The sequence below is a fragment of the Brachycentrus maculatus genome, unplaced genomic scaffold, assembly GCF_059751285.1.
Source record: "Brachycentrus maculatus isolate JH-2025_06_01 unplaced genomic scaffold, ASM5975128v1 h1tg000104l, whole genome shotgun sequence".
In the NCBI taxonomy this organism is placed as follows: domain Eukaryota; kingdom Metazoa; phylum Arthropoda; class Insecta; order Trichoptera; family Brachycentridae; genus Brachycentrus; species Brachycentrus maculatus.
This window is the reverse complement of record NW_028280858.1, coordinates 1165116-1191505: the sequence shown is the minus strand read 5'-3', so window position 1 is coordinate 1191505 and position 26390 is coordinate 1165116. Positions and strand designations below refer to the sequence as shown.

The window sequence follows — 26390 nt, the reverse complement described above, 5'->3', positions numbered from 1 at the left end:
ACAATACTTTCTGCCCTGTAGCGGGTAAATATTAAGCTAAAAATATGCCACTTTTGCTGGGATATAGTACATTTTCTGGACATTCCGAAAACATGCACAACTCAAAATTGACGATTTTTTATTTATGACGTTCTTGAAAGGAGTGGGCGATATGTGCTTAAACGGCACCATCTCACCTTACCCAAACGAACTAAAAATGAATATGCAAAGATTAAAAAGAAAATATATTAAAAATGTCATTTTTAAATTGACAAAGACAGCCACACACATTGCTTAAAGAGCCACATGTGGCTCGCGAGCCACGCTTTGCCGACCCGTACTAGTTGAATGAATGAATTAAAAGCGACGCTACAAATATGTGATAGGCAATAGTGTATCTGTGGCCTTGTGTGGTTCGTCCAGTGAGCGAGATAGACCACTTATATCTCCAAGCGATGGACATGTAGGGCACATAAATCTCACTTGTGCCTCGGTTTTGACTATTAAACCTCTAAATTGGTGCATCGTGATTCCTCAGACTGGGGCGACGTTCCACTGCATACAACATACGATGTTCATTATGTATTTCTAGTAATAATCGTCTTTACGAGTAATTTAGAAAACACATATTTTAACGTTGGAAGCCACGATACCAGACAAGCGCATGTACAATAAATCAATTTTGGGAAAAGAGCTTCGGACTGAGATTAAATATTGTGTAATCAGAAAGAAAAGCAAGGAAGGAAACACCAATTTATTGAAAAAAACCTCAAAATAAATTTAAAAAACTACTTTTTTAGGCCCAAATCCCAATTTTTATATGGCACGGCAGTATAATATATCTCTTATGTGATTTTTAATTTAAGTTTTACTTAGTAAATACCACTATTTCTTAAAATCTACTGTGACACGTGTTTCGATGCCTTCCGCATCATTTTCAAACACAGTGATGCGGAATGCATCGAAACACGTGTCATATTAGATTTTAAAATTAAAAATGGAATTTTAGTTATAAATTTTATATTTTTTAAAACATAAACGTGTTTAAAATTGTGTTTTTTTTATTTATTTAAAAAAAATGAGCATAGGAAATAAATACGTAGACAATTAGACGTCATGATATAACGTAGTGCTATAAAATATGGATTTTGTGAATTAAATATGTAATTAGTATTTGAAATGGCTTTTACATCCTGGTTTGTTTCAGATAGATACTGGTATGAGTACATGAACATACACATACATAACATACATTATCTGTAATACGTGAATTAGTTTCACTAGGAATAACAATACAATCGACAGTAAGTGGAGCTGTGACAGATCATTGACAATCGACGTGGTCCATAGTCTAACTCACAAAACAGCTTTTAAACGAATTATCTCTACTTAACTCCAATCTGGAGGAATTATCTTCAGTGTAGTACACTCACAATCTGTGGGCTCTGCTTGTTTCAAGAGACGGCTGGTCGAGACGAACCGATCTGATGCAATATAGATTTAAATACCGTGTACACAATTTTGGTAAGCTACCATATTTAGATTGGATCAAGTGGAGACGATAATTATAAATAACTCCCATTTAAGGATACTCAAAAACAAACGATTAACTTTGAAGAGATGAATCAAAGAATTAAAATCAAGAACCCGAAAACAGACACCGCTCACTCCTTTAAAGAACGTCATAAATAAAAAAAAACTTGATTTTTCAGGAGATCGTTTTTAAAGGTTAAAAATATAATACAATGTATTAAAAACAAATATCAAGCCCATTATTAAACTTTTTACTGTGCAACAGATCTCTTCAGGTAAAACCTGAAGTTTTTTTTCCATTTGAAAAATCTTTAGTACTTTTATTTAAAAAAAATATTAAACAATGCGTTTTCTCTAAAATGCAAAAACTACACTTTCTGCCCTGTAGCGGGTAAATATTAAGTTAAAAATATGCCCCTTTTGCTGGGATATAGTACATTTTCAGGGCATTCTGAAAACATGCACAACTGAAAATTTACGATTTTTGATTTATGACGTTCATGAAAGGAGTGAGCTACATGGGTGATCGAGTTAAAAAACCCTTTGAAAAAAAATAAGCCTTTGTTTAATTCGGTTTTAAGATTCGATCACTTAAAGCCAATCGAGCTAATCAGTGCTCAAATTTTGCAAATTTCTAGCTACTAATTATTTGACAATTTGACATTTAAAAAAAACTTGGGCTGGAAAGAAATATGGTATGAACCCTCTTCTAGTTATTTACCCACCTCTACCAATACCTGAATAATTTTTTGCTCGTTAGTTTTTGTAATCTCCTGTCGATGAGAACATCTGTAGTTTTCGAAACTAGTCGCGTAAAATGAAATAAAACTTAATTAGTGGTTATTTTTGATAATAAATAAAAACCTAGAAAAAGTGACGAATATTATACTAATCGGGTAGCTGAAGAAGTAACAGCTATACGGTAATCACATCTCTACTCGAAAATCATAGATGAATACTATTGTTTTAAATGGCAATATTAGACTTTATTTTACGTAAATAAAAGAAAATTCTCCAATTTTCTTTCATTGGTTTTAATTTGACCTTTCTATGATTATCCTTTTTTCTAGCGTTAATATAAAAAATCGAGAGATCAGAAACATTTCAAAAGCTTTTATTATATTTGAAAGTTTGAGGCTATGCGTAATCATAATTGCTTATAAATCACGTTGGTTTAAAATAATAATAAAAAATACAGAACCACAGAAATAAAATTTGCATAAAGATAAGTACTGGATGATAAGTAAGAATGAATTGCTCAAATAGATGACTTACCATTGTGGGCAGGGTGGTATGGATGTGCCACCACCGACGAGGGTTGGGCAGGGGCTGAAGGAGAACCTCCGAGGTACTCCGCCAAGTCGGGGATGCACACGCTGCTTTCGTACATATCTGGATGGACGTTCTCCAGGAGCGATCGTTCCTTCTCCACGTCTAAGGATGAAAATAATTTATTGGAAACTTGGGGTCGTAATAACATCAAACAAGATCAAAAAAGGAAGACACAATATTTAGGCACATTGACAAAATCAAAGTAAAAATATTTAAGACATGTGAGAGACAGGATTGCCATATACGGGATAGACTACAGCAGGCACAGCGAGAACCAAATCTCTTCTTAAAACTTCAGAAATGAGAACATTGAGGTACATAACCGGAAACACGTTAAGAGACCGAATAAACATGGGAATTCGGAAAATGTGTAGTACGAAAGATATAGTCAGACGAGGAAGACAGCGAAGACGATTTTGGAATGCCCATGTCAATAGAATGCAAGAAATTAGACTGCTCAAATCGACTTTCAAGAGATCACAGATGGAAGAAGGCCACCTGGAAGACCTTCGAAACGATGGCGTGACAGTTGGCAGTCTACATCATAAGCGACGGATAACGGAACAAACAGATCCGAGGATCTATAAGAAAAAAGAAAAGAAAAAAAATGAAGACAATCTAGAAGCATCAGAGCCATCGTAAAACATTTTATAGATGCTTGTTGTTGACCAATTCTGTCTGCTTTTATTTTCTTGGTTGACGTCTTTGAGGTCCCGTATTTTTTGGTATCCATTCACATTATTAGTGAATTAACGAACTTAATGTGTTTATCCAGAAAAAAAGTATACAAAAATTAGTTGTTAGGTAAATTCAGAAGTCATATTTCTTACCCTTTTGCAATATCTCTAGGTGCTCCCAGAGGATATCTCCCATGAAGGCAGGAGCCCTGGCAACGAAGGCGTCCTTCCCCATAGCGCAGATATCCCTTCCTCTCATCCTGAAGGGAGTTAAGGTCACACCCTCCAGGGAGAACTCCCGAGTAGCCCAACACAGCCAATGGGCTACCTGAGCTTCGGTCCATTGTCGTGGGTCTGGAAAGAAAAGGTATATGAATATAAGAATTGTAACAGCTAGAAAACAGACTTACTGGCTACAGTCTTTTAATTACAATCTTTGGTCTGATTGCCTAAGGGGGTTGTATCTTGAAAGGAAATGGAAGGATACGGAAGAGGCCTATTTAGCAGTGGAGAACAGAAGGCTAGAGAAAAAGAAGATCTTGATACGGGTATCTGTAAAGTTTGGAGACAGGAAAAGACAACTAGTTATGTATGACCTTTATTTGTTGGACCAGACCAGATCGAGGATATCAAGGGTTAAATCCTGACTACTGATCGACTACAACAACCGCTATGGTTAAATGATCTTACCAGCTCGCAACCAGGGCACGAAATTTGGCGAGCGTGCCTTTGCTCTTTTTGCTTTGACATGGAATGAGTATTCTAGAATATTCACTACTGGTGGAAACTCTTCCACCAGTAGTGAATATTCTAGAAACAGTGAGAGTGAGATGATTTTTAGAAACAAACGTATTTGTAGGCAAAATCATTTGCCCAATATCCCTTTTCTACATTAATTAAAATTAATTCATTCACAGTGAAGCACCCTTGAGGTAGTATTTTACGAAAAAGTTCGCTATATATCTAATTATCCAAAATTATGTCCTTTGAATACCCTTTGAACTTCGGAAAGTGAAGGTCATTAGAGAAAGATGATCAAGAGTTCAAGAGACTAAAAAATTCATTTGGTCACAGTATTCGCAATACTTAGCCACGAGTCAACGATCAAAAGTGTGTTACGAAGTATAAAAGTTAAGATCTATAATATAAAATGTTTAACAACTCTGATTCCATAAGAACTTAAGTTTGGCTGATATATTTGTAACACGGTGCTAATTGTGATAAAATCAAATAATTTCAAAAGGAATATCATTCCCTTGAAACTCTGTTGAAAATGCAAATTTCAAATAAGCATGTGAAAACTACACACATAAACATTACGAAAGTGGACACGGTCCTCCTGCTCGTTGTGAATTGTGACACACACATAATCATAAACGTTAGAAACAATTGCGAAAACCGACTCAAACGCATTAATCATATCGCAATATCGAAGCAAAGAGTACAAAAAGCAGAGTTAAAATTTTCCATCCACGAAGTTTCCTAACTTAACGGGCATATACAATATTATAATGTATGTACATATGTAAGGACGGCTGTCGGAGAATCTCCCCAATTTCGGTTCGTTTTCAACACAGCGCAGCCGAGTACCAAGGCCGAGAGCGCTCGACCGAGACCCGCGGTACACCTCTCTGGCTATTGCAGCATTGCCACACGTGAGAGAGCCGACCAGTGTAGGGGCTGCATGCGAGAAGAGTGTATTCACGGATTGCAAGGCCTGCCAGTTTGGTTCAGGATCTGATTCATCAACTGGTCGTGCCAATCTAGCTAAGAAACTTAAGAGTTTGTTTAATAATGGTCATAAGTGTAATAGTATTGCGGCCACTGTAGGCGCTGCATGCAAGAAGAGTGTATTTATGGCTCGCAAAGCCTACCAGTTTAGTTCAGGACCTAATTCATCCACTGATCGTGCCAATCGAGCTGGGAAACTTACAATTTATTCAATAATGGTTATGTATGTAAAAATATCATATTGTTTGTGGGAAAAGCGTCTTTTACATACTGTTGGTAGAAGCGGCAGACGCTTATAAGCGTTCTATTTGCTTACTTTTGGTAGATCGCGAGAGACACCAATAGGTGTCTCTCGCGCTTTACCAAAACTGACTGTTTGAGTATAATTAGGGTCGGGGTTGATGAAAAAACCAACAAATGTGATATGTAATGTAATAATTAAACAATGGTTATCATCTCATACAAATAAGACGAATTTTTTCTTCTTCGTGAGCCCTCTAACCTCCAGTACTGGATATAAGCCTCTTCCCCTTCTTTCCATTTTCTCCTGTCGTTTGCTGCTTACAGCCAGTTTTTACCCCCCATAGCGACTATGTCATCGGCCATCTCTTTTAAGGTCTTCCGAAACCTCTTTTGTTCTTCTAAGGTCTCCATCGCAAAATTCTTAGGGTCCATCTTGTGGGGTCCTGTTTTGCAATATATCCTGCCCTTTGCCATTTGAGTTACGCCACGCGATCCATGATATCATCTACTTATTTTTTTTCCTGGTATCTTAATTTTTAATGTATTCATTGAGAATTCTTAGAAAATACACGCTCATTATCCGAGCTGACATTCTGGAGTTTTGGCTAGACTATTTTAAACCCACGCCAATGCAATGACTCCTCTTCCAAAAAGCATATGAAAAAGTGGGTATTTTTCGTCAGTTTCAACAAAAACGTAATAAATCGTAAGAAAACACGTACATGCAAACGTTACTATCGCAACAAAGGAGCCATAGCAAATGTAAGAATAACTGAAAAACGGCTTTTAGTTGATTGCGTTAGCGCAGGGAGGCAGCCATCTGTGACCGGAACAATGGACACAGGACAAACAATTAAAGCTCTTTCTGGTCGTTAGAAGCGAATCTTTAAAAGTGAAACCGTGTTTATCAAGAACCTACATCATCATCAAACGCAATTTTGGATTCGGAAGATAAAAATTTAAGCAACGCCAAAAAATGCTGACACGATTTAATCGCTAACTCATCATCGTATGTGTGCATTGAGCGAGAATATGTTTCTTTTTTTTTGACATCTCATCAAAGATGAAGAAGAATATGGAATTCTGGGCATTTACGGGGCTGACGATCGTCATAGGGTGGTTTAAGTGATCACTTTACACAAGTGTAACATTCACCAATTGTACCCATTATTGACAACCACACTACTCAAATTCTTGGAAGTTATATATTTATGAACCAATTTTGAAACATTATTCTTGAATCACTAGAACTTCACCAGAAGTTAATGCAGTTAAATTAGTAGGTACAGATAAAATACAGTTTTAGAGTTTTTTAGAGGAAGAATATTCAAGACGCAATTTATTTATCAAAGATAAACAAAAAAACTAACTAACTAACCATCACGCCGCTTCCCCGCAGGGGTAGGCAGAGAGAAAAGAGCGCCACACCACTCTGTCCTTGCAAACATTCTTCGCCTCTTCCACGTTCATGCATCTCCTCATACATACCCGCCGATTGTTACGACTCCTAACCTGACCACTTTCAAGTATTTAGCATACCTGATTGTGCCATGTTTTTCTCGGTCTTCCTCTGCTTCTTTTCCCACTAACGTTCGCCTCATAAATTTGTTTTACCGTTTTTTCCTCACTCATTCGTTCTACATGTCCAAACCATCTCAACACACCTTTCTTAATTTTATCGATAATGCTTATCTCAGCTTTGCATTCCTTCCTTATTTCACTATTCGCACAACTATCATACATCGTTTTGTCGCACATTCTTCTGAGAGATCGCATGTCGACTGTATTCAGTCTACTTTCATCCTTCTTTTGCCAACTCCATGTTTCACTTCCATACATTAGAGATACTAAGATATTAAAGATACTAGAAGAAATATTAGGAGTACAGGACAAGAAGAGAGGTTAAATATTGCAAGCCTTGCAGACTTGGCCACCGATACGAGATGGCGTTCACCCACACATGTGTGCACAATCTTTTAAAAAGGATTATACGTTGATGTGCCGAATCGATTAAATCGCCAATGGTACATCAAAGTATGTAGCACGGAAGTGTTGAAACAGCCGAGTGTTGCCAGAGCTTCAGAAAGTAATATAACCCTCGTCACCCTCCAGCGAACCGGCTGCATTATTTATTTATTCGATTATGGCAATTTTCCGATGCGCGATTTTCTAAGAAGTCGTTACCCATCACTTTCGATGCAACAAAGGCTGGTGACATATCGCTCACTCCTTTCAAGAACGTCATAAATCAAAAAAACTTGATTTTTCAGGAGAACGTTTTTAAAGTTTAAAAATATAACACAATGTATTAAAAATAAACATCAAGCCACTTATTAAATTTTTTACTGTGCAACACATCTTTTTAGGTACAACCTGAAGGTTTTTTCTCCATTTGAAAAATATTTAATTTATTAAAAACAAAAATTAAACAAAACCTTTTCTTCAAAATGCAAAAACAACATTTTCTACTCTGTAGCGGGTAAATATTAAGTTAAAAATATGCCTCTCTTGCTGGGATGTAGTACATTTTTTGGGCATTCCGAAAACATGTACAACTGAAAATTGACGATTTTTGATTTATGACGTTCTTGAAAGGAGTGAGCGATATATTTAGCATGCACATAATATGGAGTATTTGCTTCGAGCATTTCGAGTTCTAAAAGTGATGTTTTGATTTCCGTAGTTTCTAAATAAATGTTCTACATTTACGTCACAACCAAAAATACATATCTACTACCTACTTCTAGTATCGGGCCGTTTCACTGCAGGGGTAGGCAGAGAGAATGGAACGCCATAGTCTTCTGTCTTGACATACAATCCATACATCTATCTAGTCATACATGGCCTCCGATAGCGCAGACTTTTGACACCGCCAGATTTTAGGTTCTGATTGATCTGATGGTGCCAAATCTTTTTCGGCCATCCTCGTTCTATTCTCCCGCTCACATTCGCCACATATAATTTCTTAGTCATCCTCTCGTTATCCATTCGCTTCACATGTCCATACCACCTTGTGTTACATAACATAGCATAAAATGAAAAAAAAACCAAAAAGTCTTCTTCTTCTTCTTCTTATTTTAGGCCTTGTGGCCTGTTTTTAAGAGGGATTAGCCTCCTGCGATGTCGATTCCCAGCTACCGACCCATTCATTAGGTGGCCTGCCCGGGAGTCGTCTACCATGGGGTTGGCCGTACAGTGCGATGTGGGGGAGTCTGGATGGTTCCATTCTCTTTACATGCGCATACCATTGCAAAAAGTAATAAAAAAAAATTAGACGTAAAATAAATTGAAATCAGAGATTCTTCTTCTTCTTCTAACCCCTCCGCACTCGATGGTGCATAGGGCACTGTATTGTATGGACGCAGTTGTTATCTTGATCGTTAATCTCACGAGGTCTAGGTGATCGGTTCTGCGCTTCTTGTACCAGTGCAGGGTGACGATATTAACACACACATCACACATCGTCGACTGCTATGCGCTCACCTCATGAAATACTGCATGAAATTTTAATTTTCTCCGTTACGCGTTTTATTATACAGTATCTACTCAATGAATTAGGGCCACCCATTATTTTTTTGAATACTCTGAAATCTTTTGGATTATTATATTTATTTTACATAAATACTTTAAGTTTTCTATTGACATCTAATATCATGTATATTACCTTCAATAATATGTCAAATATACCTGGATTATTTAAGCCTTTACAAAATTTCAAACCCTTTTTCTGAGAAAGGTCCCTAATTAGCACAGGTAGAAAGATAGTTGAAAGTTCAAAAAATAGTCCTATCTCATTTATTAGTGAAGTTTCTTGAGTTCTGGTTGTTGTTTTGTTCAGAGAGGTTATATAGTTATCGTGTCTTGTGAAAAAAACTTAATTTTTTATTTTAGTTCATTAAGTATAATTTTTTTTTGTAAACACAAGTGTTTTTTTTGAAAAGGACAAAATGGGAAAAAGTAAAGACATTTCTGAGGAAAAAAAGTCTAGTGTTATAGTGCTACTGAAATTAGGAATACTATCTAATAGAGAAATTTCAAAAAAAGAAAACATTTCTCGTCAAACAGTGGACAGAATTTCAAAATCAATAAAAAATCAGTCACCCGCCACCAGCAATCGGCGAAAGAACTGTCATAGGATTAGAAAAACAACACCGAGGACTGATTGAAAAATCGTTCAAAGTGCCTTAGAAAACCGTTGTGCATCAGCAAAAACATTCAAAATAAAATTGGAAGAAGAGGGTATAAATATATCGGTATCAACACTGAGGCGACGTCTTTACGAAGTAAATCTGAAATGCAGGCGCCCTGTAAAAGTACCAAAATTGACACCACGAATGTAAGCGGATCGATTAAAATGGGCCAGGCTACATCGAAATTACTCGGTAGATGATTGGAAAAAGGTATTTATTTAAATTGAATTTTCAACATATCATTTTAGTAAATAAACTTATATATTTGAATTAAGCTTAAATTTTCATTATTTTTCAGGTCATCTTTAGTGATGAGTGCCGGTTAGAAGCCGTGACAGAGAGCCATCGATTCGTCAGGAGAACACCAATGGAACGTTACAATGAGGCCTGTGTGGTAAAAGTTATCAAACACCCCCCTGCAACAATGATATGGTCATGTATTATTAACAATTTACCTGGGCCGTTGTTTTTCGTGGAAGGAACAGTGAACCAAAATTCCTATAAGCAGGTCCTTGAACGTATTTTATTGCCCTTCTATCATACACTCGACCCAACAGAAGGTCCATACACCTTCATGCAGGATGGGGCACCTTGCCACCGGGCTAAATCAATAATAAAATTTTTGTCTAACAAAAATCTGCCTTTGCTCCCCTGGCCTGGAAGTTCTCCGGACCTTAATCCTATAGAAAACGTATGAAGCATGTTAAAAAATAAGGTATACTCATTTCCAAATCCGACAGTAGACTGTCTAAAAAAAAATAATCAAAAAATTTGGTCAGAAGACGAAGAAATGAAAAACATGATAAAACAGTGCATTTTAAGTATGCCAAAAAGAATTGAGGCAGTTATTTCTGCCAAAGGTGGAAATACTAAATACTAACTATATTTATATGAAAATATACGCATAATTTAAGCGTAATAAAGTGTTCATGTGTAAATAAAATTCAATGTTGTTTTATTCAAGGTTTTCTCTGAGTTATTCCTGTTTGAATTGAGAAATTGCGCGAAATTCTGCGTGGCCCTAATTCATTGAGTAGATACTGTATAACGCTTCAGTAAACAGAATGCAATTAATTTTAAAATTCGACATATTTCTCATGGTTATTAAAAAAAGAAACATTAAATTACGTCATAAAACCAAAGTTACGTATAATTTTTAAAATCGTACAGGCATATTTCATTATCGTTTTATTATCTCCTTAAAGTTTATAATCCCTTGCGTGCTCGAGTGCTCGTTGCTTTCAGTCTGATTGGATAAACTTCTGACAATTATAGAATTATCACCCCTTTGCGTAATTAAGATTTATACAATTTTAGCCTTTGTTCATCGCCTCGTAATTGCATGTTAGACAAGCTATTAGGGCTGTGGGGTAAATTGATAATTTCTTGAAAAAATGTCTGACTTTCAGTCAATTCATACATCAAACAATATATGTACATATAATAGTTTTTCAAATATATATTTTTCATTTATTTTAAAACATATAACATACATAAGAGTATCATATATAATATTCCCGATGAGTAATTTCCATTACTCATTTTATGATAAAGGTTAACAGGGTACATAAAAAAAACAATGTTTATAAGATACGTAAAAAAAACAATAAAAACAAAGAGTGGATGTAGTAAAATTAATAAAATATGTATGTTCCATAAATTGTCAGCTGTATACGTATTGCCCCCCTCCATAGTGTATTGGTCCTAGAGGTCCTGGGTTCGATTCCCGGGAGGGCCAAAATATTTTTTTTATTTCAGTTCAAAATTCAAAATAAGTTATTTTTCACTATCATACGTATTTAATATTACCCTGGACTAGTGCCTGAAGCAAAGGGCTGGTCACCTTTCATTAATGTGCTTAACGATACAGATACACTGCTTCTGTACGAAGCTGTGGCCTGTGCACTAATGAATACGGATAAGGGTTAGAGGAAGAAAAAATTGTAAATTTTACCACAAAGTGAAATTTTATTTTAAATTTAATTATGTCACACCACGAAGTGAATACCTAAAAAATAAATATCATAAAACGGTAACGATTCGATATTCATCTACCCTTATTCTAGATTCGTTTATTATATTTTCTCAAGGAAATGGAATCTGCGACAAATTTGTTCGGCGGCTCGAGAGAGGAAAGCGGGGTAAATTGTCTCTCACGAAGAATGTCTCGAAGTGTTGAATGTGCAATTTCCTCGACATAAAGAGGTCGCCCTCATCTCCGTCAAACGAGATTTACCTCGAAGAATTGTAATGCAACTATTTCTCCATTTCCCCATACATGTTCGATGCGTCGGGGTAGCGAGACACCCCCTCCGAACCGGATATTTAGGGTAGTATTTTGTCGAAAAACTTAAATTATGTCTGGATTGTATGCGTTATTCTCGGAAATGATCATATATTGGAGGAAATAAGTAAATTTTATAATATCATATTCGTTCATTCAAACCCTTATTCGCACCCCAATGGTGCATAGGGCACTGCATCATATAAACGCAGTGTTATCTTGATCGTTAACACACGAAGGAAAGGTGATCAGCCCTCCGCTTCAGGTACCAGTCCAGGGTAATATTGAATAAATATTAGAGTGAAGAAATCACTTATATTTATTTGATCCTCCCCTGGGAATCGAACCCGGGACCTCCAGATCTGTAGCTGAGCGTACTGACCATTACACTACGGACACGGAAACATCATATACTCGTACTAATTGCAAATTAAAGTATCGATGCGTAGTTCGTAATTTTCTATTATTCTGACCCTATCCGCACCTCATGGTGCATAGGGCACTGTATCGTATTGACGCAGTGTTATCTTGATCGTTACTTATACAAAGGCAAGGTCATCACTCCTGCGCTTCAGGGACCAGTCCAAGGTAAATAAACATTAGAGTGTAAAATCACTAATATTTATATCCACCCTCGCCCTCTGTGAATCAAACCTGGGACCTCCAGCACGGTAGCTAAATACGCTAACAATTACACCACGGAGGCGGATTTTTTTCTTTAATCATTCTTATTTTTTCTTTTTGCACCCCGATATTAGGTACAGCATCTTTATTGACCTGTCTTAGAGTCTCATCATATGATGAGACTATGATATATAACTAATTTTTTATTTTATTTTTTTATTTGCGTTAACAATAGCAACATATGTAAAACAAAACATTAAAATAATATACATTAAACAAGCCGATTATAGGTAACCACAGAAACATAAAGATTAGTACAAAATATTTAGTGTAGATCAAACAAACGAACTCGTATTTATGAGAGATAATGTGCATGTGTAAAGTGTGTAAGAGGGCGTGTGTGTGTGATGTTGATTCTTGTAGGGACATACATACAATGCAGAGAAGCATAGTTATAATGGTATACAAAGAGTATCATCATATGATGAGACTATGATATATAGCTAATGATATACAAAGAGTCTCATCATAGGATGAGACTACGATATATAGCTAATGGTATACAAAGAGTATCATCATATGATGAGACTATGATAAATATGTAGCTAACAATGCATACAAACAGTTTCATCTGATGAGATTATGATATGCTATATGGTATACAAATATTAGGTTATTGGTGTAGGTAGTTGGTATAAAAAATACGATTTGGCCCCGAAGGCAGGCACAAATGTCAAATTAATCGTTAAGAAGTATTTATTGATCCTCAAAGCGGCTATGTCATTCGTGAATTCAAAAACAACGTTTTAAGCACAGGTTAACGTTTTTCCCTCCGGGCCTAATTAACCCCGAGTTCAAAACAATGGGCGATTGATACTTTTAGCCCCGTTTTCCCCCCACAAACAGTGTAAATAATTTATATACAGGTCCTTATAATACACACTGCTAGATAATTTAAGCATTAATAAGCCTAATATTGGTTTTTAAAATTTCAAATTCAGAAAGAGAAACAATCGCGTGCCGATTCGAAATTCGAGTGAAACAAACGCGGTCAAAAAGGTGAACCAATCCCGATTTCTATCTCCGTTTCCGCTTACAAATGTGTGTTCATTTGTTTGTTTTTTTCGCTCAAACCTTGTTCGGTCAGCGAATGAGACTTTAAAGAATATTGTTTTAGACCAAAGCCGGCGGGCTATATTTAAATGGCTATTATTTATGACAATAGAAAAAATATTGGGTATTTAATCATGTGTCTATTTCGACAAAATATTACAATTTAGCAACGCGCTCTTGTATTTAACATAAAGATCATGTCGTCATCGTTTACTAACTAAATGTACTTACGCTTTCTTCGTAAATTTTAAATTTGAAAGAAAACTGATACATAACATTTTCGTATTAGTAAATAATAAAATGGCAGAAAAAAAAACCGCCTCTGTAGTGTAATGGTCACCACGCTCGGCTACCGTTCTGGAGGTCCCGGGTTCGATTCCCAGGGAGGGTCAAATAAATATAAGTGATTTTTTCACTGAAATATTTATTCACTATTACCCTGGATTAGTACCTGAAGCGGAGGGCTGATCACCTTTCCTTCGTGTGTAAACGATCAAGATAACACTGTGTTCATATTAAGCAGTGCCCTATGCACCATTGAGGTGCGGATAAGGGTTTTATTTTTATATATATTATAAATAACAAAATAAATGAAAACAAGTAAACAATTAATTTTATACAACATTTTAAGTGTGTCGTGTGTTTTTTTTCGCCAGCCACGAATCACAAAATTGACAAGAAAACAAAGACGAAAGAAAGTCGAAAAACAAGATAAACCAATAATATTCTTTTGGCCACATTCGAGATAAGTTTTGTCCATATTAGTGTTATTCTCACTCTGAACAACTAACCCCGCACCCAAGTTATTTGACGTGTCAATATTTGTAGCCGTGATTCCGGCAAACATGGCAACACTTGGTAAGGGCCAGTTTAGTAACGCGTTACATGGATAAATATTACAATAACTTAGTAGAGTTAATGTAACCAAATTCAATGGTAAACAAAATATTTACGTTTTAGGGAAAATTTTTAGGTTTTTTACACTTTGACATAGATGAAGAACAATATGGAAGTGTGGGTATTTACATGGGTAGAATGGTGAATGTTACAAGTGCAAGTGCTAAAGTGATCACTTCACCAGCCTTTGACAGATCGTAGGCCCTGTAAATACCCAGACTTCCATTTTCTTTTTCATCTATTTTGAGATGTCAACAATGTAAAATAATTTTAACATTGGATAAGATTTTTACAATCATTTAATTAATTTTCTAGACATTTCTACTTTTGACAATTCAAAAATTGGTTGCGCTGTTCTCTCCAGTAAAGAGACTAAGAAGCTCTTGTGCTTGGAGAGGGACTTACACTTATTATTTATTGTTTATGTTTGTGAGTGATACGATTAATTTTTATTTTCATTTTTTTATTGTATTTTGAATGTTGAAGGAATTAACTTTGTGGATCATAGTGATATATTATTTTGAGAAATAAAAAGACTTGGTTTCTTGATCCACTCACATTTTTATTAACAACCAACTAGTTTCGGCATCAACCTGTTGCCCTCTTCAGGGTTTCAGTCATAAATTAAACCCTGAAGAGGGCAACAGGTTGTTGCCGAAACTAGTTGGTTGTTAATAAAAATGTGAGTGGATCAAAAAACCAAGTCTATTTTTTTCTCAAAACAATAGATTTTTTATTGATTTAAAAAATATATAAATTTTTTATTTTTTTTTTCGATTTACATGTATATATAAGGCATTTTTTGTAGCATTTTACTGTCTTCAATTTTTATTAAATCTGTAGGAAGGTAATTGAAGTCTTTGAATCCCAACTTCCCAAATATTTAAAGTTCTGTTGGAATCGTTTGGTATCCATTAATTACATATCATTTTTTTATTATTTGAAATATATCGTTTGTTGCGATTACTGTGTGACCTGAAGACCAAAAGATTGGTGTAAAAAAAACATTTTGAATCAGTTTTGGTATATTGGTAATATTGGCGAAAAACGACCATTAAAAGCTGCCAATAAATCTAACGTAATAATAACATGTTATATATATAAAGGCGAACAAAATGGCTGTAGTTGGATAGTATTTTCTGTAATTCCTTGTAATATGCATATATTTCTGTGATCGCACCTCCCTTCTTTGAACTATAGCCGACACGTCTGAAGTTTGCCGACTATTGGTTAGCCGAAAACTGTTTATCCAAATACGAGAATTGGTAGACCCAGTGTGCGGCGAATCCAATTCGTGGAAAGAAAAACTGCGGCCCATACCAGAAGGTGACACAATGGATCAAATATTGAAATTATAGCCAGAGAAAATGATAAACACATTTTTATGAAAGGTTACAAAACATATTTAACCGCCAAATAAAAAAATCTTAGTAAATAAGCGCAGATATTTATCGATTATTAAATTATAGTTTTTCAAATATTTATATAGAATTTTTAATTAGGATTTTTCTGTGAAACGTTTTTATATAATTAATATTAAATAAATATTAATATTAAACGTTTTTATATAATTCATATTAATATTAGATGACACGACACTTTTTCTTCAAAATGGGAACTAAATTGGACCTAAAATAAAATTTAATTTAGGTTGAGATGGTTTGAAAATGTGAATCGAATGAGTGAAGAAAAAATAGTAAAACAAATTTATAAGGTGAACAAATGAATGTAGTAGGAAATAAGAGAGCAAGAGAAGACCGAGGAAAACTTGGCTTGATCAAGTAGGTATCTCAAATACTTGAAAGTGGAGTGGTCTGGTCAGGAGTCGGAATAATCGGCGGGTATGTATGAAGAGATGCATGAATGTGGAAGAGACAAAGATCGTTTGTAAATTCAGATACTGACATTCTATTCTCTCTGCCTTCGCTGCGGGAAGCGGCGGGATATATTTTCTTCTAACCCTTATTCGCACCCGATGGTACATAGGGCACTACATCGTATTGACGCAGTGTAAGCTTGGTCGTTGAAGCTTAAGCTTACATGGAGGCAAAGCGATCACCCCTGCGCTTCAGGGACCAGTCCAAGGCAAAATGAAATAAAGATTAGAGTGTAAAATCACTAATATTTATTTTCACCCCCCTGGGAATCGTACCCGGGACTTCCAGCTCATAGCTAAACACGCTTATCATCACACCACGGAGGCAGATACAAAAAAAGATATTTAGTAAATAATAATAAATAAAAATGAACAAATTTCGATAAGTTATATAACGCCATTTTCGTAAAATACTACATCAAAGGCGCTTACATATTGTACTAAAAATAAAGGTATATTTTACATTTTTAATATTGATAGTGGCACATTATACAGCATGTCATTTTCAACAGCAACGTTTAAATGTGAACATACATATCGCTCACTCCTTTCAACATCGTGATATATCAGAAGTCGTCAATTTTCAGTTGTGCATGTTTTCGGAATGCCCAGAAATGCCCGGAAATGTACTTACTATATGCCAGCAAAAGCGGCATATTTTTAACTTAATATTTACCCGCTACAGGGTGTAAAAGTGTTGTTTTTGCATTTTGAGGAAAAGATATTGTTTAACATATATTTTTTAAATAGACTAAATATTTTTCAAATGGAGAAAAAACATTCAGGTTTTACCTAAAAAGATCTGTTGCACGATAAAAAGTTCAATAAGTGGCTTGATATATTTTTTTGATACATTTTATTATATTTTAAAACTATAAAAACGATCTCCTGAAAATCAAGTTTTTTGATGTATGACGTTTTTGAAAGGAGTGAGCGATATATGTAAAATGGCTGAAGCGATAGTGATGAGATTACCCTAAAAATATCTATATACATATATTATATTTATTCACAATCAGTTCATGAAAAAAGCATGGCGTTCGGCTCGACCGGAAGTGAGGACACGTTCTATTCACTGATTTTCTATAATGAATAACATAAAAAGTGTAAAAAAAGATATGGCCATTGTGAGGGCCGGATATGACCCCCCCCTTGACAATATGGAAGGGGAAATCAAAACTGAATCTGTTTACGAACAAATTCCTTTCACTGGTGGAATTTCACGTTGAATTGAATAAAAAAATGATAGCATTTGATAAACTATTCACGCATTTTTTTGTAAAAAAGAAATTGAGGTACAGGATCCGAACAACGCATTTTTCTTTGATACAAACAACGGTTAACATAAAAATCAACTAACTTAATACATAATTCGCTCACTCCTTTCAAGAACGTCATAAATCAAAAATCGTCAATTTTCTGTTGTGCATGTTTTCAGAATGCCTAGAAAATGTACTATATTCCAGCAAAAGAGGCATATTTTTAGCTTAATATTTACCCGCTACAGGGCAGAAAGTGTTGTTTTTTTCATTTTGAAGAAAAGGTATTGTTTAATTTTTTTTTTAATTAGCTAAATATTTTTCAAATGGAGAAAAAACCTTCAGGTTTTACCTAAAAAGATCTGTTCCAAAGTAAAAAGTTGTGTAAGTGGCTTGATATTTATTTTTAATACATTGTATTATATTTTTAAACTTTAAAAACGTTCTCCTGAAAAATCAGGTTTTTTGATTTATGACGTTCTTGAAAGGAGTGAGCGAATTTTCCGCCTCCGTAGTGTAATGTACCGTTCTGGCTTCGGTCCCGGGTTCGATTCCCAGGGGGGGAATCAAATAAATCTAGGTGATTTTTTCACTTAAATATTTATTCAATATTACCGATGTTTTTTATATTCGATGAATTATTAATATTATAATGTTAATAATTTATCGAAAAATACGTTCTTCATTGAACTGATCTTGTGATACATGATGTAAATTTTTATTTTAAATATTTGTTCATCATTAAGGAAGAAAGAATGAGATGCTTAAAGGAAAAGTAAATACATTAATAAGGATTGTCTACTATACGAGTCCTTTTAATTAAGTTACTTCTTTAATTTTGTTTGCATACCACAAGCCACAAATTGTATCCAATTAAATGAAGTGGGTTATAACAAAACACGACAAACGCTTAAAAACGATATGATTATAACGCTAGATATATATCGCTCACTCCTTTCAAGAACGTCATAAATAAAAAAACTTGATTTTTTAGGAGAGCGTTTTTAAAGTTTAAAAATATAATACAATGTATTAAAAATAAATATCAAGCCACTCATTGAACTTTTTACTGTGCAACAGATCTTTTTAGGTAAAACCTGAAGGTTTTTTCTCCATTTGAAAAATATTTAGTGTGTTTAAAAAAATAATTAAACAATACCTTTTCTTCAAAATGCAAAAACAACACTTTCTGCCCTATAGCGGGTATATATTAAGTTAAAAATATGCCACTTTTGCTGGGATATAGTACATTTTCTGGGCATTCCGAAAACGTGCACAACTGAAAATTGACGATTTTTGATTTATGACGTTCTTGAAAGGAGTGAGCGATATGTATTGCATAGATAGATAACGTATGTATATTTACTGCCCTCAATTTATAAGCAGTTCTTGTCTGAACTTCAGTACGCAGACCTGACTTGGGAGGATGCAAAGGAGCTGAGAGCTGACAGAAAGCTTGGAGACAATTTGTGGACTTTGTATGGTCCACACAGGGAGCCGTTATGGAATAATGAATGAATGAATTGATTTTAGAATTACTAACCGAAATCGAATAATGAGATATTGATGCCGAAATGAAGTTAACACAATAAGGTAGATATTACAGAAATAAATGTGTTTTTTAAAACCGTTCCACTTTAAAAACAGAGACAAAATATTAACACCATTAAAAACGGTGTGTTTTTACAAAATCGTTGCATTCAAACACTGACTTTAACCCACAAGAACCATGTATCAAGATATGTTCATATTACATATTAAATGATTCGGTATTATAAATTTGTGGGACGGCATGTTGATTATTTTAAAAATAAAACACTTGTATAATACCTCTTTTTGAGTTTTATTTCATTACACACGACAAATTTCGAAAACTACAGTTGTTTTCATCAAAAAGTGATCTGTTGATGAAAACAACTGTGGTTTTCGAAACTAGTCGTGTGTAATGAAATAAAACTCAATAAGTAGTAGTTTAATTTTTGAAATCAGGTATGTTGAATTCTTTACGGTGGTATGGACATGTGGAGCAAATGGATAACGAGAGAATGACCAAGAAAATATATGTGGCGAATATGAGAGGGAAAACAGAACGAGGACGACCGAAAAAGACATGACACGATCAGATCAATCAGAACCTAAAATCTGTCGGTGTCAAAAGTCTGCGTAATCGGAGGGCATGTATGACTAGATGTATGGATGTGAAGGAGGCGAGGAGTGTATGTCAGGACAGAAGAGTATGGCGTTCCATCCTTTCTGCCTACCCCTTCGGGAAACGGCGTGATGGTAGTAGTAGTAGTAGTAGTAGGTATGTTGAAGATGTTTTGTTATATCGAATATTTCAGAGTCGTTTTTTTACAATAAAAAAATGCCAAAAAGGAGACTCATGGTGTTTTGTTAGTAATCCCTTTAAATATAATCAGTGCGGGCGCGTGTGTAATTGAATCTGTAACCGAGTTACTCGCTAAGTTACCAAATCATGCACAATATGTTGTAACTTGGAGTTTCTTGTTATGCCGAGCTCCTTAAGGATGTAATTTACCTTAAACGATGCGACAGGATGTTTCTAATAAAGACCTTAGAGGACTTAATTGTCCATGTACTTTCCATAATAGTAAATTTATGAACTGACGTGTTTTTTTTCGGCACAAAATATCGTAAATTAAATATTAAATGTGCCCTCGGCACGGTCACACTCAATTAGGGTACATTATTTTATATATATATACATATATATATTTTAAAGGAATAACCCGCAAAGCGTCTATTTTAGCTTGTCTGCAGGTAGGATAGTAAGGATTATTAAACCATATCTGCTCCCTGGGTGGAGCATATGGAGTCCACAAACTGTTTCCAGGCTTTTCTGTCGGCTGCCAGCTCCCTTGCATCCTCCCAAGTCACCTCCGCGTCCCGAAGTTCTGACGAGAACTGCCGACGAATTGTCAGCAGTGGTGGTCCTGGGCGGCGCGAATCTGATGCCTTGTAAAAGAGGCAAGCTTGATTAAGGCTCTCAGGAGGCATGCGGAGTACATGGCCAAGCCAACTGAATCGTCTTTTTTTGACGACAGTTGTGACCAAGATTTGCTGCGTCCTACGCCTTATCTCTTCATTCCTCACAAAGTCAAACCACCGCACGCCTAAAATTCTCCGCAGACACCTATTCTCAAGGTCAGTACACGGCTGCTCTGGGCCCTTGTAAGGTGCCATGTTTCACAGCCGTATAAAAGAACAGGAGCAATGCAGGCATTGTATAGGCGGCATATATATTTTTTAAAGGAATAACCCGCAAAGCGTCTATTTTAGATGCTTGTCTGCAGGTAGGATAGTAAGGATAGGGAAGTTATATGTGAAAAATACATCACAAACACCCAGACCAATTGAAAATAAATCTTTCTTGAATTAATTTTGCAATTGGCGGAAATCGAGCCCGCGACGCCAGTTTCGCAGTCGAGCGTCTACACAACTACGCCACGGCGCCTGCCGTTTGATTTGATTTGGCGTTTTTGGTAACTTGTAGAACTCCATCTTAATTTATATATTAATTGTTAAATCAAAAACACCTTTTTTGAGTCACGTTGTATTTTATTGTGAAAAACACGTTAAAATTATTATTGTGACGCCTAGTTATGGTATTTTCAAACGAATGTGATGATTAAATGGACGAACGGTACTTATAAGACCTAGAATTGTATAGCCTATAAAAGGACAAAGTAAATGCTTTTAATATTAATAATATTAAAAAAGACAATTTTATTTGGTTTTTAATTGTTTTTTATATTTAAATAACATGTAGTATTTATTTATTAAGATTTTTAATTTATTTTAATCTTGTTTTTATATAACGGATACCCCCTTCCCCCGTCCGTTATATCGAGGCTTTACTGTATTAAATAGATTATAATTGCATAATGAAGCGGCTTAAATTGATAAATCTTAGTGATAGAAGGGTAATTAGGTACTGATCTGGTTCTGTTATATAAAATTCTTAACATTTTTTTGGACAGCTCTGATCTCCTAAATAAAATAAAGCTTAGCGTGCGCCAAAGAGGTACTAGGCAAAAATCTGTATTCGCAGTATTTGTACATAATGCAAACTATGCCATGTTCTCTCCGATTCCGCGGCTTCACGTGTTAGCCAATGCTTTTGAAAGTATAGATTTTTTAAATATATTGTTATCCTCCTTGAAATCTGTACTTTCTCAGCATTTCTTCTCCATGTTATAATGGATAAATTTAAACGTTGTGTTTCACTCTCTCTTACTGCTCGCCGATAGTGTTTGAAGGAGACGTGTATTTACTAGTGCTTACTACTTGTTATTTTATTTTTTTTAATTATGATTTTATGTTATAAGACTATTTGTTACAAGACTTTTTCTCTCTATCAGTGTATTCATTAGTGTATTTTTAATTTTTATATTAGATACTGTATATATGTATTATATGTATTAATTATCTTAAAGGCTTCAGCCGTTCAATAAATAAATAAATAAATTATCGAAAAAGGTTAGGCACCCTTGCTACACTGTATAACAGATATTCTCGCATTGCGCGTTGTGATCGGTGGTCGCTGCTCACGACCGGCAATGGCGGTCGAGTCGTCTCGTGTGTCCGGACGGTTCACCGTTCATTTCCTGTTGACCCCCGCATTATCTCACTAAAAACTACAGCCACACACAATTCTCGCAATTAGTTGGCGGTGGATGGAGAAATTCGGCTGGTGCACGAGGGAAATACGAGCGGGCTTTACGGTCTGATGTGCTACAATTATTTTATAATGATAGAGAACACTTAGGAATTATGCTCTGCAAAAAAATGACATTATCGTTTCGTGTCCTACCTAATGTTTGAAATCGTCTCGTAACTTATAGCCGATGTTATTAATTTCTTGAATCTTTATCGCAGATACTTTGTGGCACATTTTATAAACTTTATAAAATAAAACAATTTTTATAGTTATCCAACCGATTTCAACAAGAACCTTGTCATCATAAGGATCAAACATGTACCTAAACAGGTTGGAGAAAAAATGTACCAATGAAAAAGTGGTTAAAAACAAATTTTATTTTATAAAGATGTTTTTAATAATGACATGAAATCACACGAACTGTTTTTATTAGATATACAGTATTGGACTTTAAGTTTAGTTTTTAATTGAAGTTTTACTTGGGGATTTACCCTACCTTTTGTGACACGTATTTTGATGAATTCTGCATAACTTGATTGAAAATTATGCGGAATGCAAAGAAACACGTGTCGAAATGGATTTTTAGTAATAGTGGTATTTATAAGTTTTATAAATTGTGCCACAAAGTATCCGTAAAACCATTTAAGAGAAATGTTACAGTCTAACAAACTAACAATGATAGTATAATAGTATAGACTCTAGAACTCTAGGCGTAGACCTAAAGTTTGAGCTTCAATAATTTCATTTTCTTGATTCGGGAGTCTCTTTGTGGTAATTTCTACCCATTTTTAAATTAAGTTTTAATTTGTAAATACCACTATTTCTTAAAATCTTTTTTTAAAAATCTTATCGCACCAAGCTATTTATTCAATAAGATTTTCATCATCCTTAATCTAGGACTAGCTTTCTACATTAAAATTGAACACATCGCCCACTCCTTTCAAGAACGTCATAAATCAAAAAACTTGATTTTTCAGGAGAACGTTTTAAAGGTAAAAAATATTATACAATGTATTAAAAATAAATATCAAGCCACTTATTTAACTTTTCCATATGCAACAGATCTTTTTAGGTAAAACCTGAAGGTTTTTTGTACATTCAAAAAATATTTAGTATATTTAAAAAAATATTAAATAATATCTTTTCTTCAAAATGCAAAAACAACACTTTCTGCCCAGTATCGGGTAAATATTAAGTTAAAAATATCCCTCTTTTGCTGGGATATAGTTCATTTTCTGGACATTCCGAAAACATGCACAACTAAAAATTGACGTATCCAAAATAGTACATACTTTATTAGTCGTAGTTGCGTTTTGTAAGAACATCGCACACTTCATAATTTTCATTTAAATGAACGCATTAATTAAAAAACTACATAGTTCAAACAAATTATTTTAATATTTTCTGAGAATAATATAATAAAAAAGTAACAAATTGAAGGAGACTGAAACGTTCTTATATTATGAATGGATAAAATATTACACTCTGAAAGCGTTAAGAGTTTGCATCATATTTCACGCTATTTAATCATAATTGAACACAAGATGAACTCTCGCAAAATGATTTCGACACATTGTAAAAGCTCTCGAGCGTAATGTCCTCCGCGTCTCGCTTTTTACTTCTCCCAGATCAAAGCTAAGTGATGTAAAAATACATATGTAATATATTATGTGCGAGTTGTGAGCTGTCATAAATAAAATTAATTCGGCGAGTTTGCAGCTGTTTACAGTGGCGACCCATTCCCATCCACTTAAAACCGAGTATCGAAAAAATGGCGACTTGGCCCTCCGTAAATTTTCCCGAATTTTCAGAATTGTTGTTCAACGCAGTTAGCGAGAAATCAATTCAATTCATTAGCCAAATTAGTCGGAAAATAGTTTAGATTCCGCAGTAAAGAATTACAATACATATAAAAGTAGTATATGTAAATTAGGATCTTTAGTGTGTTGTTGCAATAATGGTTAAAAATATCAGAAATTCTATTACTGTGATGAGTATATTTCTTTTGAATTACAAGCAACTTCAAACAATTTTATTCCAGTTGTTGATACATAATTTTAGTTATCATAAAAGACTGTATGATCTTTCAACTGTATGTGAAAGACGAGTATAGACGCTGTCTCCGACGCCTTTTAAAATACATAGGTGGGTCATATTGTGAGAGGCCCCGAAGACAGTTTAGAATCCTAACTCCTAAGTTTTTTTTGAGGTTTATAAAATTAAACAACTTTGTTTTTACCACTTTTTTAATTATAAGTACACTCTAACCTACCGGTTTCGAGAAGAACCTTGTCATCATAAGGGTTTATTAAATTTTAAAACATTAAAATACTCGTCATTAATTACATTCCCTTACCAAAAACTTCCACACACTCCGTAAAAATTCTTAAATGTTATTTTTATTATGCATTGCGTAGCAACCCCAAATCACAACTAATGGAATCACCAAAAAAACAGTATGAAGCCGCGCGCGCATACGTAAAGTGGAGCACACACGCAAAAACCTACTGTGCGGAATTTTTAGGAACAGAAATTGGAAAAATATCAAAAAATGCATAATAAAAATAACATTTAGGATATTTTAGGGAGTGTGTGGAAGTTTTTGGTAAGGGAATGTAATTAATTATGAGTATATTAACCTGGACCATCCAAAAGTACGAAAAAGACCGGCTTGAAGCATTTGAGATGTGGGTTTGGAGGAAGATGACCAAAACATCATGGGTCGTAAGGAAGTCCAACGAAAAGGTGTTGCAGGACGTAAAAGAAAGAAGAGAGCTTATAAATCATATTTTGAAGAGGAAGGCCAAGCTAATAGGGAACTCAATTAGACATAGCACCTTTCTTAGCAACATCTTCGAAGGAAGAATCTTGGGAAAACGAACAAGAGGCCGCCCAAGAACTTCATACTTCCAGGATTTGAAGCGGCTCATGGACGTCTCCTCCTATTCGCAGCTCAAGAGGATGGCGACTGACAGAGACAAGTGGCTGACACAACAAGGCGCTGCCTTTAGAAGATGATGATGAATGTTTTAGAATTTAATAAACCCTGATGATGACAAGGTTCTTGTCGACGCCGGTAGGTTAAAGTGTACTATTAATAAAAAAAAGTGATTAAAATACAGTTGTTTAATTTTATAAAGTTTATAAAATGTGCCACAAAGTATCTGCGAAAAACATTCACCTAAGTTTTTCATTAAGCATCCTTTGCAATAATAATACGTCGATTCAGGAAGCGAAATGTCCCTTAATAGAGAGAGGGAAGGCATACAAAAATCTTAGATCTTGGAAAAACTAAAAAAAGCTCTGGAGCTTACCTTTGGTGATGTTCAACCGGACTTGTTCCTTCTCCCAAGAAGCGAAGGAAGCCTTCAGGGCTTCTGTCATCTTCTTGTTCGTGCCAGGGGTAAGCGGCGGCACTTGAGCCGGGAGGTCTGGAAACAAGCGAGGTTAGGTTAATACAAAGCCATTAACTCTTTCAGGCGGAGACTGACCGGAGCATTTCGTCGTAACAAAACATCGTAACATCGCTCGCGGCGAGCATGTTACGTTACGACGTTACGGCATTGCTGTATGACCGCGATCAGTGCTTGCTAGTGGCCTTGTGCTCCGATAACAATCCAGATAACACTGCTTCTATTTGATGTAGTGCCCTATGCACCATTGGGTGCGGATAAGGGTTAGAAGGGAATATAGTCAATAGTAATATATTACAATGATCTCCAAAGTTAGTGCTTTAAAAAGTCAAAATATATTTCACATTTATGAAATTGTGTCAAATGAAATAATATTGAAACTGTTATAATCTGTTTTCGATGCAATGCAGCATTAAAACGTTATCAAGAGGTCTCTTAATAATTATTTTACGAAGTATTTTATTAATATATATTGAATAATTAATTTTTATTGCTATGCGACTCATCCATAAAGCGAGTTCTCATGAGGGAACGAGCAATAAACTGTTGAACGCTGTA

General features: G+C 35.0%; 2 protein-coding genes across 3 annotated transcripts in view; one reads left to right on the top strand and one right to left on the bottom strand.

Moving 5' to 3' along the window:
• Positions 1-26390, bottom strand: part of pnt (ETS transcription factor pointed) — a 328008-nt gene that overhangs the window by 65720 nt on the left and 235898 nt on the right. For both annotated transcript variants that reach the window (XM_088258845.1, XM_088258846.1), the window contains 3 exons: positions 25734-25850; positions 3675-3875; positions 2788-2946 (listed from right to left, as the gene is read on the bottom strand). In XM_088258845.1, the coding sequence (XP_088114971.1) occupies positions 2788-2946; positions 3675-3875; positions 25734-25850 (477 nt within the window). The remainder of the gene's footprint in view (positions 1-2787; positions 2947-3674; positions 3876-25733; positions 25851-26390) is intronic.
• The window catches only part of Polr1F (RNA polymerase I subunit F), a 185870-nt gene that overhangs the window by 122006 nt on the left and 37474 nt on the right, over positions 1-26390 (top strand). The gene's annotated exons all lie outside the window — the stretch shown is intronic.